The 16,581-nt window shown below is 42.1% G+C and overlaps 1 protein-coding gene and 1 long non-coding RNA gene across 4 annotated transcripts in view; one reads left to right on the forward strand and one right to left on the reverse strand.

The window, feature by feature from the left end:
- pcxb (pyruvate carboxylase b) overlaps positions 1–16,346 on the forward strand; it is a 265,650-nt gene extending 249,304 nt beyond the window's left edge. For all 3 annotated transcript variants that reach the window (XM_034569452.1, XM_034569451.1, XM_034569453.1), the window contains 5 exons: positions 1,956–2,130; positions 3,255–3,328; positions 12,797–12,937; positions 13,189–13,290; positions 15,362–16,346. In XM_034569452.1, coding sequence (XP_034425343.1) covers positions 1,956–2,130; positions 3,255–3,328; positions 12,797–12,937; positions 13,189–13,290; positions 15,362–15,511 — 642 coding nt within the window. In that variant the 3' untranslated portion in view covers positions 15,512–16,346. The remainder of the gene's footprint in view (positions 1–1,955; positions 2,131–3,254; positions 3,329–12,796; positions 12,938–13,188; positions 13,291–15,361) is intronic.
- LOC117752286 lies at positions 5,046–12,789 on the reverse strand. Its single transcript, XR_004612029.1, has 3 exons — positions 12,671–12,789; positions 10,769–10,835; positions 5,046–6,386 (listed from the first exon to the last, which is right to left on the reverse strand). It is a non-coding gene; the product is annotated as an uncharacterized LOC117752286 (long non-coding RNA).
- Positions 16,347–16,581: the final 235 nt, after the last annotated feature.

Raw genomic sequence — 16,581 nt, forward strand, 5'->3', positions numbered from 1 at the left:
CACAGAGGCAGTGGGAGGATGAGAGAGAGAGAGAGAGAGAGAGAGAGAGAGGGCCATCAGAAAGAAAGTGAATTCAAGAGTTTAAAACCCAACAGCACAATCTCAACAAGAAAGGAAGAGGGGAAAAATGTGCGACAGTAAAAATTAGATTGAAAAATGAGAACAAGCAAATAACCTTGAAGAGTTAACCGTTTCCTTCATTTGTAAATGTAGACACACACACACACACACACACACACACAGAGCAACTATCGCTCTGTGTCTCACACTTAAACAATCCAGAAGTTGAGGTGTAACACATCCTTTAAGGACACAATGCTAATGAGCACGGACTCCAATGGGGCTGCCATCTTTGAAGTGTTCCTCTCTCACACACAAATGAGTCAGCTATCTTTGAACTGTTAGCTCTGTGACTAATAGCATCGCACTGCCTCCTTTTGTCTGGAGACGTCTGCAGGGCACACACACACGCTCTCCCTCGTGGGCCGACATGTTCCACAGACACACAAGATGTGAAATGACTACAATGTAACAGAGAGCACACCTTCAAAGACAACATGAATATCTGTATGTGCAGAGTTCACGCAGAAGACACAGCACTGTGCTTACTGGGCAAATGAGTGAAAACACATTTTTAAGATGAATTACTATTAATTAATCTAATTAAGAGAGTGTCTGTTGTCAACCAAAGAAAATCTTGCTTATCTGAGTCTTTAACCATTTGATTGGTTCAGAGAGAAAATAGTGGATTTATCCTGGAAGTCATGATTGACCTCAGATTTGTCAAATGTTTTGAACTCACTCTCTGCTCATCAATGTCACTCCGGAGAAGAATCAGTCTTTAAACTTAAAATAAATAAGAACCTGACATTTATCTTAATTTATGGCCGTATCGTGTAGCTCTATTACACACTATTATATTTGATTTCGGCCAATAGATTAAATCCTAGATTTAGTCTACACGACCTTGTAGACTAAATCTTTCCAGGAAACAGTCGACTACATAACAATGAAAACATACTTTTAATAACTTTCTATCACTTCATGCGACGTTGCAACTCTGATGTTCCAATCCTGTTTGCATATGCAAAGTTAAACTAATCGTAGAGATTCCTGCATCGTTCCCTCTGTTCCTCGGAGCTTCTGTAGATTCTTTGTCATCGCTAACTGATGCCTTCAGGTGAGAAGCCCGTGTCCTAACATATTATTCTTCACCTGACATTATTAGTGGCCTCAGATGGATTGTCTCTACAAGTTGTGTCAGATACCAACAACTGTGTGGGCAGATAAAATGTCATATCATTAGTCTTCTAGCAGCCTCTGAATTGTCCTCCTTCTTTCTGTCGGCCTCCTTGTCTTTCTCTCTCCTTTACTATTTCCAAGAAAGGACGGTGGATGAAGTGTATGCGACACCGCTGCATTCATTCAAAGGCCTGATGCTACTGTACTGGAGAGAGAGAGATGAGTTAGAGTGGGAGAGACGGAGAGAAGCAAAGTGGAAATCGCTGCAGATCTTGACACAGCAGTGGTGCCACTTTTATGCAAATGCAAAGAAAAACTTGCATTAATAAGTTTTGTATTCGCCCCGATCCAAGTGTTTCTCTCCCTCTTTCTCCATCCCTCAGAACAGCTCCCCATGCATCTCTGTTGTCCTCCTCCCACCTGAAGTCTCTCTGTCGCTAAATGATGTGACAGTTTGCAGCTTTCATCCAGATGTATAGTCGTGAGGCAGAACTTTGTACATCCCACCTGCTTCAGTGCCCCGTGGGGATGCTGCGAGTGGGAAAACACTCCGAAATACGACTGTACTACCTCGAATAAAAAGTTTTGGCATTCTATTTGTTTCCTCTTTCTTTCTTCTGTCGTGCACTCTCATTCCTTTTTAGTGTCCCCTCTCTTCTTCCTTCTCCCTCCATCGTTTTTCACGTCCTTCTGTTTTTCGCCTCCCGTCCCAGGTGCTGAAGTCTCTCCCCCGTATCGAGGGTCGTCCCGGTGCCACGCTGCCACCTCTGGACTTCAAGGCCCTGGAGGAGGGGCTGCGAGCTGCACATGGCGACGAGATCACCCCCGAGGATGTGATGTCAGCAGCCATGTACCCCAAGGTGTTCCAGGAGTTCAAGGACTTTACATGTGAGTGGGCAGACTTGACATTTGAGCTGTCAGAATCATAATAATTCATGAAAAACACCAACTAATTGTTTTAATTGAAGGTTTAATTCATGAAATGTGCATTTCATCAAATTTGATCTGTTATATTCCATAAGTCTCTGGGATCTGGTTTGATTGGTGTCTAACATGCACACACTCATTTGTTTTTACTGGGGCTTAAAATGAGCCCAACCTCCAGTGAGAGACACTCATTATAAAGTTCCAGCAGGTGATAGAGATTTTTTAAATTGTTGTATGTGCTGCTTCTTGCAAATCACGTTCCTCGGATTCAGGGAAAAGTTGTTGAGCCCCAAAAGAGAGAAACCACACAGACGCAAGCGATCACCTGTCATTCACATGGTGAATTTGCATAACGCACAAATAAGACACCAGAATAGCGAGGAGTGGAGCTGGAGGGAGAAATCAGCATAACCACAAACTGCATTTCTAAGCAGGTGTGAGTTTGAAGTGCACTCAGCCAGCAGCAGCATGTACAGGAGTCAGGAAGTGTTATTAATAGGACGCCTGCTCAATGAGCTAAACATGACTGAGAGTTGTTACTGACAGATTCATGCAAACTTCATTGTTGCTTCGAGCAGCCAGTTTTAATTGGAGTACACTTCCTTTTGGTTTTTACATTTTCTACTTTATCTTAGCAGTGAACACGGCCCTGAACCTGATCTTGACACGGCAGGTTTTATTTCCACTTCTGATGCAGTCAGTGACAAAGACAGACATGTAGGGGACACAAGATGATTCTCTGATAAACTGTCAAGGTGACTCAGTCCACAGAACCCTGCAGCTGCACCACCGCTGCTGTTCACCTGTTTGCTGCTGTCACGAAGTTGCCTGCCGCTGCTACAGAGCGCTGGTCGCCTGTATATTCAAAGTTTATTAATATAGAACGTATCATGTGTCTAAATGGCACCAAATTCAAACATGAACGTCATTAGGCCCCTTAACAATACACATGCCAGCTGTGAAGCTGATAAGATGAGCAGCTCTAGAGATGTGCATTCCACATACAGACATATATCTGGAATTAGAAGGATTGAATTTTTTAAAAACTATTGTTTTTGATCAGGCCACATCTGTTTCCTTCTCAGCTAACTTTGGCCCAGTGGATTGTCTAGGCACCAGACTGTTCCTGGATGGACCCAAGATCGCAGAGGAGTTTGAGGTGAGTACTCAACCCAATTTCTGACATTTCAGAATCTATGTGCAACCATGGAACATTTGTAGCCATGCAAACTAAGAATTAGAGCCCAATCCATGCTGCATCAGTGGGACTGATGTCAACACCGATTTTTAGGGATAAAAGAAAGAAAATGGAGCCAGTATTTTAATGTTCTATAAACTGTGGGTTGGCAGGTTGTTGTAGTTTTACTGTTTCCCTGCACCTGTCCCTGGGCAGGGGTCTACAAATGGAAATTAAGGTAATGAATAGAAGCTACATTTCAAACAAAGCTTCTCTCAGTTTGAGATGAATCTAATGATTAATGAACTATTTTCACCTGTTCTGTTACATTAATCCAGCACTGAAATTATTGTTTTTCTCACTTGTACTGTGATAATACATTTAATTGTATTAGTCACTCGTTTAAAAATCAATTCAGCACATTATTACATTCAGATGAATTAGCAGTAGCACAAAGCACGGAGCTGATCAGCAGGACGTTTTTCCATCACGGAGGTTTGATGCAGTTTGGTGCAGAGGCACAGTGAAGTGCTGATAACACAGTGGGGGGGACGGAGTTATTAACACTTTATCAAGGGAACAACAAACAGCATTTCTGATCCCTTCGGCAATCAGACTGGTCTTCCTGCACGGAAATACCCGCTTCATTTTGTCATGTGATGTTCGAGAGCAGGAGAAGCACCTGAGGCCGCTACCTCCGACCAAATTGAACATTTATGGATTTCTAAAGACTATAGTGTTTGTTTACTCTCCGACAGGGAGGCATGTGACAAATGAAACAAATGAGCTGAATTTGCTTTGCATGCAAACTAATTAGTGTGGCGCCGGAGGGCGAGAGACAATGTGATAATTGGCCGCTACTGTCACAGCAAAGCCACAAAATCTGAAAGTGTCGGTTGAAACAGGAAACCCGTCGACTCCAAACTGTTACATGAGCAGGATCGTCAGGCTGGAGATATACACGCAGACGTGCTTATAGAGTCGGGAGGAATATTTCACGCCTGCTGTGCTGATTGAAAGTTTGTGTCGGCGCAGGAGACAGCTGCAGAAAAGATGCGTAAACGGATGATTTGAGGAGGATGACAGGAGGAACCACTGATGAGCAAAACTCAAGCCAGAGTAAATGTTCAAGTCCAGATTGATTAGTGAATACCGAAGAGATTATTGAAACTACTGACGCTAACCTTTGCAACACGCGTCAGATCAAAAAGAAATGTGCTTTGCTGCTGACGGAGATGTTGAAAGAGTCTGTCACTCAGTGCGTTATCACATAAAGACATTTTTGTGCACCAATCAAAACTAAGTTGTTTTTTAGAGGCTCTAGCAAACGTATGCTGTATTTTAAGATGCAAACATACAGACTTCAAGAATCAAGTGGCCACTTAATGCTAAACTGTGTAGAAAAGAAAATCACACTTCATCATTGGACTGCACAATTATTTATCCTGGAGTAGTAAAAAAACATAGAAAACCATTAACACTTGACCGAGTGAACCCAGGCACATTAACATGCAGTTATCACGAGTCTAGTGAGCTGTTGGTGGTGAAGCTGTTCTTTCTTTAACTCATTTACTCAGTAGGACTCAGTACCTGTGAGCAGATGGCGACAGGATGGAGCAGTCAAACAGGAGGTGGGACTGGTCTGTGACAACCTTTGACTGCAGCTCAGTACCGACCTTGTGTCGTGTTTCTGTGTGAGCGTCCTTTCAAAGCAGCCACTAATGTTTATGTGAGGGCGACACAGTAAAACCAGGAGATGAGGCCTGATGCTGTAAGACTTTGATCCCGATGGCAGTGGTCCTATAGATGCATGTTAATGTTTGTTGTTGCGGGAGTGTTAAATCTAAAAATACAAAAGTTAACCTTGTGCAGATTAGGTTAAAGGTAATGGTGCAGGCACTCTGCATTGTGATACATAACTGGAGGGGACTGGATTTGATTTATTTAACACGATGAGCAAGTTGAGAATAGTTTCACATCTGGTTTCTTCAAGGTCATAGAGTAAATTCAATCATCTGACATTTAGCTCTTAACGTCTTAAATATGTTGAAATACTACCAAAAGGTCCTAAATACGTTTAGAGTGGTTTTAATTATGTTAACGTCCAGTTAACCCTTCTTTTTATGAGAAATGTTTTGGCACCACGCATAGTTTGTAAAGTATGTGTGTCGTAGTTCTTTCTTAATCATACAGATAATAGCACGCTGTAGTAAATCTTCAAACTCCCTGGTCAGAACTTACATCAGTACCCTGAGCCTGTCTGTGGGAAAGACACCTACTGTCTCCACCACATTCCACGTGACCCAGTTGTGGTGGATCAGGTCACAGTATCTGTTAAGGTAGCCATGGATCTCCCGTCCTAATCCACAGCCACCTCCAGGATCTTTCCGTTGCCTTGGTGACGCTCATGCCTCTGCTCTTTGCCACTCCAGTGATACAAAGTTGGCTCAAGGCTTCTTACAGTGAGTGCCCCACCAATCCTCTGCATCCAGCCGCGATGGGCATGCATCTCTCCTTCCAGCCCTGCTTGTGGCATATTTGTCCGTCTTCCTCTCGTGCACTTCCTCCATGTCGCCCTTCCATGGCACTGTCACTTCCACTATAGGATGACGTTCTAGGCCTCAGAGACCAAGAGGATGTTTTGCCTTAGGTTGTGACAGTGTGCCGTTCGTGTGCAGTCACTAGAACTCCTGATGGTTTTTTAGGTCCTGCTGCTCACCTGTGTTTCTCTCTGTGGAGGCGTGTGCTCGTCTGCAGCTGCTCATTGTGATGCTGATGGCTTCTGCAGGGGGTTGCGGCGCCTGACTGTGTCCTGCCACAGAGGCTTTGTGCCCGAGCCCAGGATGTGCTCCAGTGTTTTCCACTTTGGTCCAGGTGAAGAGGTTTGAGGGACTGAGCAGCTCATCACGTGTACACTCCCTGAATCAGGAACTTGAGGCACTCGTTATATTTTCCGATCTGTGGTTTGCTCCCATCTCATCCAGGGTCCCTGATGCCTCATACCCACGGCTCTATGCTCCTCTTGTCCTCAATCAGCGTCCTATATAAGGGCTATAACGTAGTCAGTTTAAAAGAAAAATGGGTCGTGCTAATTTTGCACTCTGTAGCACAGACAGAAAAAGTGACATGTATCACTGCGAGCAGCATAAATCTCCTAAAGGTTTCCTAAAAGAACAGACCTGTCGTGTTCGTGTTTATTTTTCCTGACTGCAGGAACAAAAACTAAAATATAAGAACCTCTATCTCAAACAGAAAAATGTCATCCTATTCCAGGTGTTTCCACTTTTTGAATGATGTTTACATTTTGCACAGTTCTGTTAAGTTGTGAAAGGCGACTGCAGGGACGGTTGAGTCATCGCTCCATTTTTTTACCAGCTTTCATTTCTTCAATATTTAGTTTTCAAAGCTTGAAGAAATGTCTGTTAATAGGCCATTTTTTTGTGCCCTGATTCAATTAAAGAATTCATGACAACATTAAAGTCTACTTTCCCTTCAGCTGTTAACTTTAACTATTTTCTCACGGCTCCTCGTCGGCACTCTGCATCACTCATCGTCTTATTTCTGCCAGCGTTGATTATAGTCCTAGCACACGTCATTAATTAATTTGTGATCTACTACATCTTTTTGTTTCTTTCAATATTTTCTCAGTTATGAGCAACACACACATAGATTTAACTGACAGAGATTCAGAGCGACCAAAGGCAGCCATGGTTAATTACTGCTTCATGTCACTGCAGCAAAATGGTTCCAGGCTTGTGTTAATTGATTTTTTTATTATGAGCCATGGGAGCATCACTACTCGGCTGCTGTATTCTTCTCAAAGAATCAGGACCAGAATTGATTGTGTTGGTTTCGTATCGATTATGCGTATCTGGCTCCGACCCAGAAGATGAAATGACCCTCCACCCTCCTTTCCTGTCAGTCACTACAGGCTGGATATCATATGGAGTCAGTTGTCGGTGCGTTTGTGACATCGAAGAGATGAGATAAGAGTCTGTAAGCTGTTTTAGTGAGTTTACCCGTGCCTGCAAAATTTGGTATAAAAGAGTTATTAGACACAAGACCCAGAATCAGAGTTGTGTTAAGCAGTAAATCCTAAATATTTGATTACTTAAATTCTATTTGAAGCTACAGTTCAGTCCGTCAGTGACGTTTGTTTTACATTCCTACAATATACTGAATGGCTTGCTTGAATGAATTGTTCCTGATTTGTAGTTGAGGCTAAATAAACAACTAACACCTTCTTCCTGCTCCGTATTCACTTTGCTGCTGTTTACAACTTTCAGGCTCTCGGCTTTGTGCTCAACCTCAGTTAGTCATCGCCACATAAACAAGCCTGCCCCTGTTGTCATGACGATGGGCACCACCCCCCCCCAGATCAGGTCCAATTAGTGGTACCAGGCGAGGGATGGAATGAAAACATGTCAAAAAAAGTGACCTGTCAGAGAAAGCATCAAGTTCTTGTTAGCTGCTGCCTTCTTTTCTTTTACTGTGAACAAATCCACAAGGGCTGAACGAGGCTGTTGCATTAGGAACAATTGATCTCACTGCTGTTATTTGGGATTCAATTAATTTTGACTAGTGTTAATGAAAGTGGGGTCAGGTCATGTGTGTAACTGCATTCTGCTGCATTGTTTTCATTGTGTTAAGTGCATATAGCAGTATTCGCTGGTTTACACCTTTTAATGAGGTGTCCTTGTTCAATCTGATGCATGTATAAGCATCAAGGTCACAGTTGGTGACTGAACTGCGTGATGGTCCGATATTCTGCTCCCTGTGTGTGTTTCTAGTGTGGACACAATATCCAAGCCCCTCACTGTGATGCAGTGTGTGTGTTGCAGCAGGTCAGTGTCTGAGGACCATCAGAAATGGTAAATGTTAGCTGCTCCAGCACATTTCTCTTGCTGCTCATGTGTGGGACCTATTGAAATGCTGATTGCAGTAGTCAGAGCACTGAGGAGCCCTCGGGAGAAGAAATAGCACCGAGCAGCTAAAGCAATTTGGTGAGTTTTTAAATTAGGAATGTTTTTAATAGTCGAGGTAGTTTAATTCACTCCTGCATTTCACCCAGAAAACACCTTTCTGAGGTAAATACAGGCGTCTGTGTGTGTGATCTGCCACCGTGTAGACTAAGTGAAAGTCAAACAAAATATAATGTCGGGTTTTGTTCTGGATAAATGCAACAAATTCACGAAACCAGAGTGGTCGTAGAACAGACGTTAATTTAAATTCGGTTTTCTCAGTTAAACGATCTGCTATATAAAATGGAGGATGTTCAGAGGATGAAGCAAAGAAAAATACTTTGAGCTTGTGAGTGTGAGCCTTCGTTGGCGTCTGTGCTAAATCTGCAGTGACAGCAGCAAAATTCAGCACCTGTTAGTTACAGATGTTTCCCGCAGCAACAGCACCGTTAACTGTACACTCAGAACAAAAGCTGTTTATGAGCTCTCGGCATCTATTGTGTGCAGCCTACACTGGAAACCTTGATCAAAACAAATTTCAGCACCAAATCTCTCTGAGCGATGCGCTCGACCTAAAGCCCCGAAGAGTTGTTGTTATGAGAAGTAGATATAAAGGTTTTCACAGTAATCGTTTGGGATTGTTTAGCTCTTCAATTCCAGCGTGTTGCAAATGCAGGAAAAGAGCTTTATCAGCGAGTGAGCAGCCGGCTCAGAAGATTCCTCTTTGTAGTGGTCATGTCCTCATCATATTCAGTTTTTAGCTTTTATATGGTAATTTTTATTCTGTTAAGATGCTTCATTGTTGATTCTTTCTGAGTCGGACAAAAACACTGAAGTATGTGACACTGAAATAGTTTCTTTGAGTGCGAGTGGCCACTTTGTGAAATGGGATCGACACTGTTCAGACACACAGAATCACACCTACACGTGTGACGGCTCTGTACTTGGCTCTCATTCACCCACACACAACACAAACAGGAGGTAAAAACACGTTGACCTATCTGGCATGTTCTGATGACTCAGCACGGCATTAATCATGTTTGATGGAAATATAAACAGACTTTCACCAACACGGACCCTGTCATACACAGCCTGTCAGTGCTAATGTGCACAGACACCGACACATGAATCTCTTAACACCGCAGTAATCTCATTACTACACATGTCATTAATAAACTCGTGATGGGAAACATAGTTAAATCAGGACCTTATTTGATAAGTTTTACATGTTCTAATGTTTAGAAAACACATCACTCTCATCATCCTCTTCCAGCCTTTGTCTGAGATGCCTGGTTTTAGGGTTTATCTCTTTAAGGCCCTCGTCCTGGTAAAGCCCAGTCTGCTCTGATTGGCCAGCTGACCTGGCCCTGTCTGTGTGTGGCACTGCCATGACTGAACACAACCCCCCAATTATCATCTTGTTCATATTGAATACATCATTCAATAGTTCAGTGTACAATATGTGAACGTGGAGGCTGAGGAGTTGGCAAAGGAGGAGTCAAGCATTGGATGTGTGTGTCAGTTCGTTTGAGGTTATTGTTGCTAAATTTTTCACAGGTTATTAAATCCAGTTGGTTATTAGTGTAATCACATTGCTCAACTTATGTTATTGATCTTCAGTTCCACTATGCAATAAACAAAGCTACAAATATTAAAATGGCTTTAGGATAAAAATTCAAAAGTATAATTATCTTTGGAGAAACTTATTTCGATGGTATTGCAGTTGAGTCAAGGTATCACAGTGCATGTATTGTGTAACTTCCTTTAAATACACAACACTATACCTTTATTTACACTAACTGTCAGAGAATACTAAATTTCCTACGCTTAACGACCGCCTGAATGTTTTCTTTGTTGCTGTTTCCCCAGAAACCAAAGAGAAAATATAAAATATATGATGAGAATCTATTGAACACAGAGCTGGAACAAGATTGAACATAAGAGCAGTTAATTGATTCCAACCATAGAGGAGGAGGAGGTGTGCTGTAAGGAGAATTTGTATGACCTGTAACATCGGTGTGTGGGAGGCAGGAGTGAGCGACGAGTGTTTGTCACATTAATTTAAACAAGTGAAAGTCTCGGTGCAAGTCAGACAGTGCACTGAAGTTGTTTTTTTAACTTCACTGTAAAACCGGCATACTGTGCACATGGCTACATCTTAAACAATATCATCCACTTGAGCTTCGTACATTTCTCACAGCTCTTCAAAGAGACAGTGTATTTTTCATAGGAGCAGCTGTGAGATGAAGGGTAGATGCCAGTGTTGGAAAGGGGAAGGCAGTTTTGTTTCTTTGTAAAGAGCTGCCAGGAGTGCGATTAAAAACGGCACAAGCTGCTGAGAAGTTCAGCGTAAAGCAAGGTGGAGAGAGATGATGGAGTGCCAGAGAGAAAGCAAAGGCATGCAAAGAAAGGTTTTGTTAGCGGAAAAGAGAGGCAGAATGAAACCAAGATCAATACATACCTGCAGCAGCGTGTATTTTCGTCTTAGCACCGAGACTTAGTTTGGAATATCAATGGAGACTCGGCACCTGAGATGTCAATGTGAAAAACGAAAAGGATGAGAGGGGAAGGGGTGAGGGAGACAGAGAGAGAACAGCGAAAATAGAAGCCGAAAGAGCCAGATGAGGGGAATTAATAATGGCATGAGAGACACTGGCCCTAGAAATAGGTGTCACAATACCAATAGAAAATGGAAAGCTGTGACACGGGGGGGGGGGGAGGAAAGAGAGCTAGACAAAGAGAGGAAGTTGGACAAATGGGGAAGACGGTAAAAATGAGTTTCCGACCGGTGAGACGTGAGAGAAATGAGGAGGTGCAGTAGCTGGTGTCGAGGGAAAGACGAGCAAGACAACACAGCGGTGAGCAGAATGGATATGAGAGGGACTGTGTGCTGTTGACACAGAGAGACGCAGAGTAATGTCTTTGTCTCTTAACAGCACTGTTACAGGTGGCAGGTAGTGGCTTAGTTTAAAGGCTGGAAAATGTTTTTATGTCCTCAAATCTGACACGGTGTCTCTCGATCTCTCATGTTGTCATTCTGTCTATACCTCCTCTCTCTTTATTTGATGTCTGCTGCCGCTGTAAACACAGATTTACAGAAAATACCCACTCATGCCTGCTCACTACTCTGATGTGGTGACACTGCAAAGTGCCAACGCAAACCGTACGGTTGTTATTTGTTTTGCCGGTGCTTTCTTGCCTATTTTCTCAACAGATATTATGAATATGGTTTAAAATGATAACTTTATTTATATAGCACCTTTCAAAACAAAGTTACAAAGTGCTTTACAATAAAACAGATGATGCTAGTGATAAAATCCAAAACATAAAATGAAGCAAGATAAAATACTATAAAAAGTTTCAACTGTATCGAAATGCATTAGTCACTTTTTGTCGTCACTGCTTCTGCTGTTTTACTCATCACTCATGTGGAGTAACATTACTTGACACTTGTCACAACTGTACATGGTCTACATATTAGCACTACTTAATCTATTTTGCACTACAAACATACACTGCAGCTCATATTTATATATGTCAAGTAATGTTAATCGATATGGATTTAAACACAAGACCAGCATAAATCTATATATATATATCTTTATCTATCTAAATGCAGTATTAATGCCAGATCACTTCTTAGAAGTATCAGAATGTAAAAAAGGTTCAAACAGATGTGTTGGAGATGCTGTGCTTGTGTTTAAATCCATATCGTCAGTTTATTATTAATAAATGTATGAATATTTATGATAATTTGGTCCAGTCCTAATGAATTGAACCACAGGTATGAAAATTACCTTAATTAGTTATCAATACATGTTGACTTGTCTTGGTAGGTAAAGAGCAGGTTTGGATAATCAAATGAATAATGGCTGAAATCCATTTAGCTGCTGTAGTTTCAGGGCCCTGGTTTTGTTCAAGCTGACTCATCTTCACATTGTCATGTCTCACTGGGACACTTGTGACTCATGTGACTTTTCCCAATATGTGAGTTAAAAGACCTCTGAGGAGCTTCATCTGTTCCCATTCAAAACATAATGGTCCTGTAAGATTTAGTTAAACACACCAATGGACGACTAATAAAACCAGACAGGGAGTAACTGGGTAAATGTAGTGAAATGTGAAGAAATTCTCCCAGCATACATTGCAACATTATTCATTTATTTGGCCATTTAAATGAAGTGAGGTTAAAAAAGTCCCTTCTCGTGGAATGACAACCTGGATGTTTCCTACCCTTCAACAGAGTGCATCCTGGGGATTACTGCGAAGAGAAAAGAAGGAAACATTCAGCTCGTCTCGCCCCACTAACTTTTTAATTTCATCAAGCTGTGCAGTTTGTTTTTATTGCTGTTGTTGGACTCACCTCAAAAGTCTAATATAAATTCTGTCCCTTCCTCCTTCACACTCTTCCTCTCCTTCCATTTTCTCTCCTCTGTCCTCCCCCTCCTGTTCCCTTCCTCCTCCACTCTCTGGCTTTGATTTACCTCAGGTGGAGCTGGAGAGAGGGAAGATCCTCCACATCAAGGCGCTGGCACTGGGTGACCTGAACAAGGCCGGTCAGAGAGAGGTCTTCTTTGAGCTGAACGGACAGCTGAGATCTGTGCTGGTTAAAGACACCCTCGCCATGAAGGTACAGAGGGGAGGGACCGTGGGACATGTTGCAGGGATAGTCACTGGGTTGATGGAGGGAGGTGTTGATACATAGAGGGAGGGGGAGGTGTTGACGTAAGAAGAGAAGCATGGGTTGGTAGATGGATAAATTATGGATGACAGATAGACGTCAGTGCAGCTAAATACATAGATGGCTAGAGGGAGGAGGATTGTTGGTTGGATAAGTGACTTCAATGAATGACTACATGAAATCTTTGTCCCTCCACCCAGGAAATGAAGTTCCATCCCAAGGCCCAGAAATCTATCAAGGGTCAAGTGGGAGCACCCATGCCTGGAAAAGTCCTGGAGGTCAAAGTGGAGGTCGGATCCAAGGTCAGTTTATTGTTAGCCTCATCTTTTTCGATAATTCATTTTTCATCACATTTGATTATGTTGGGTTAAAGGGTCAGTTCAGTTAAACATTAACATGGCAGTCAGTGGAGTCCATACCTCTGCCAAGGCCAAACACTTCAATTCACTGTGCTAGACAATGAATCTTATTAAAAATCTGATCATGATAGATGCAACTACATACAACGATTCAACCACTGCTTTCTCCCTCAACCCAAACCCAGTGAGAGCGAGTGGGAAATGCTGCTAAATCAAGCAGGGGACGTAACAAGCACTCTGATTGGTTAGAGAGCTGCACCTCCCTCATAGCCATGGTCTCAAGACTCGAGCACAAATGTGGTTCCACAAGCACGGGGCTGCAGTGAGTGCGAGCTGGACTCTCAACTCTTGCTCGCTCGTTCATTTGACTTTTGGGACTTTAGAGGTGGGGACAGTGGCTGATGTCTCCGCTCCTTTGATTGGGTGATTTCAACATGCCATTAAACAAGCAAGCCAGTGATAGGGGATATACTGGAGGCGGTAATCCCCAAACTGGGAGACTGGCACCAGCAGATCTCTGTCCAGAAGAGCGCAGTCCTTGGAACAGACACTGCCCCCCCCTCAGACTCCCAGGACCCTGGCAGGAGGAAACACAAACCAAACAGCCAATCAGCAGTGGTCAGTATGTCAAGAGACCAACAAAAAGAGCTGAGACGTCAGCCACTCTCACCGTCTCAAGAGTCAATTGAACACGTGTTGAGCTGTTAAGAGTTCACAGGTACAGTCGCGCTCATCACAGCCTCATTCTCAAGGGGCTACATTTGTGCAAGCAGAGCAGAAATGCTGCTTAATGAGGAAACTGTCTGCTCGGTTTTTATGTGTGTGGGACTAATGAATCGCTATAACACCCAGCTACCTTTTCCCACACTGTTGATGAACGAGACCCTTAAAGGAACATAAATGAGGGCATTTCGCTTTTCACTCTCTTAAAATGTCCAACACATCAAGACTTTTTCCTTCCCAAAATGTATTTAAAAAACTAAACGGCTTTAAATAAATGTACTTTGCAAGTGCAGGCATCAGCCAACCAACTAATCTGTTTATCAGCACCTAAACACCACCCAGCACTGTCCATGAGATTTCTGCCTAATCGCCAAATGCAGTGGAGCCTTTTAAAAAAACATTATTACTCCTAATCTAATTCTATAATACTAAGAAGAAGAAGTTTAAGTCTTTGCCTGGCTGAATAATGATCCAATCTTTTCATAGTTCAACAAAGAAACTCCATATTTCTAATGTTGTCTCACCAAAAGTCTAAAGGTGGTAAACTGATGACTTTAATCAAACACTGATCACAGATGTACTCTGCAGTGTTTGATACTGAGATTCTGATGATCTAGCACCAAGGACATGATTGAAATTACATTTGTGGGGCTCATTGTAGTAAAAATTCCCCTATGGAAACTCCTCTGATGTCTTTACATTATCCAGAGTTATGGGGGCGCTGTCATTTTTCTATGAGCAGCATAAATTAAATACATTCATCTCCATTGTGGTGGGAGAGAGGAGAAACCTCAGAGACCTGTATTTCAAAATAATGACACTTACATTTGCAAAGTGTTTTTGGTGTGAACTAATTCTTCACACTGACATTTACATGGACAGAAATATCTTGATTATTTGACAGCTGGCAATAGAATATCTCATTCATATTCCTGTTGACATGTTACAGAGCACAGTCTGATTATGACTCATGTCACCATTACGTCCCACTACTTGTTTACTTTATGATTTATATTTAGATTGAGGTAATCAGAAAATGCTGTTTACATGACAGTGTCTCAGGTTGATATCAGAATATTGGTGTCTATGTAAATGTAGTGAAACACACTGACTGATCTTCTTACTCTCATAAGCTACAAAGTGTTTGGATTTCATGTCAAAGTGAAATATCGACTTCAGCTCTTGGAGTGTACTTTACTTGTTAACCTTCAACTCCAGTGCCTGTTCAGTGATCTGTACATCTAACTGGTGTTTTTAATGCTCTGTGAACTTATCTTCATCACCATTAAAGGTGGAGAAGGGTCAGCCGCTGTGTGTCCTCTCAGCCATGAAGATGGAGACCGTGGTCAACTCCCCGATGGCCGGGACCATTAAGGTAGTCCATGTCACGACTGACTCCTCCCTGGAGGGAGATGACCTGATACTGGAGATCGAGGAGTAAAGAAAGAGAGATGGAGGGAGGGGGAGGTTAGACAATCTGATGTGGGAAATTGTGAGAGGTTGACACTGTGGGGGGTGCAGGGGTGGGGCGGGACAGGAACCCTTCAAAGACAGATCTCTTCTGTGGGTGTGCAGGACATTTCAACCTCCAGTTTGTATATATTGTGTTCAGTTACCCTTGACACACAAAAGAAGCACAGCTCCCACACGCCCTGATGTGATGTGTGTAAAGAGCTAATATGACGATCCTATTAATTCATTTGATGGGAACTCCTGATAATCTCCAAGTTAATTCCCGAGATGTGGTGATACGTTCCAAACAAAATATCACTGTCAAGTTGTTGAAAAAAACATATTTTAGAATAATATACTCACTTAATAGTCTTAAATGTGATGTACGACAATAAGCTAATCATGTGTAACATCTAGTTTCCATTTCTATGCTGTTGATGTTACCTAAGATATTAAAAGTGAAACTATAATAATGACAACTAAATGTTTTTCTTCGTAGTCAGTAGGATTCAGGCTGAGGATTGTTTTACCAAATCATTTCTTCATATGGGAACAAGACATCAATCATATCACTGACTTTAGTCTCTGCATTCTGGGAATGTAAGATCACGTTTAGACTCAAATTCACTTTTGTATGGGCACAAACTTCAGAAGGTCACACGGGGAGTGAAGAAGAAAAAACAATCACGTTATTTTGTCCAACCTGCTTTAAATGATAAATATGTGATTAATATTTTCACAATAAGAACAAAGCATATGGCACTACTTCCCATCGACATGGATACAGTTAAACATGCCAGAATGTTAGATATTGTATCAAAGGGGAAAATTGATCCTGTTAATGTCTCACTAGTATTATGAAATGATATTTAAACAATCTGTGCTTATGTTTAAAATGTTTCCCCACTTGCGTCTGTCTTTGAAATCCCGAACCAGAGGCAAGTTGTCACCAGAGAGTTTAAATGAAGCTGCAGGCCACAGTGGAAACACCCACACTGGATCACAGATGTGATTTTTACAAAGTAACTTGGTTTAAATGTGTCTGTCTTAATCCGAAGG

This window comes from Hippoglossus hippoglossus, chromosome 18 (genome assembly GCF_009819705.1).
Source record: "Hippoglossus hippoglossus isolate fHipHip1 chromosome 18, fHipHip1.pri, whole genome shotgun sequence".
Classification (NCBI taxonomy): domain Eukaryota; kingdom Metazoa; phylum Chordata; class Actinopteri; order Pleuronectiformes; family Pleuronectidae; genus Hippoglossus; species Hippoglossus hippoglossus.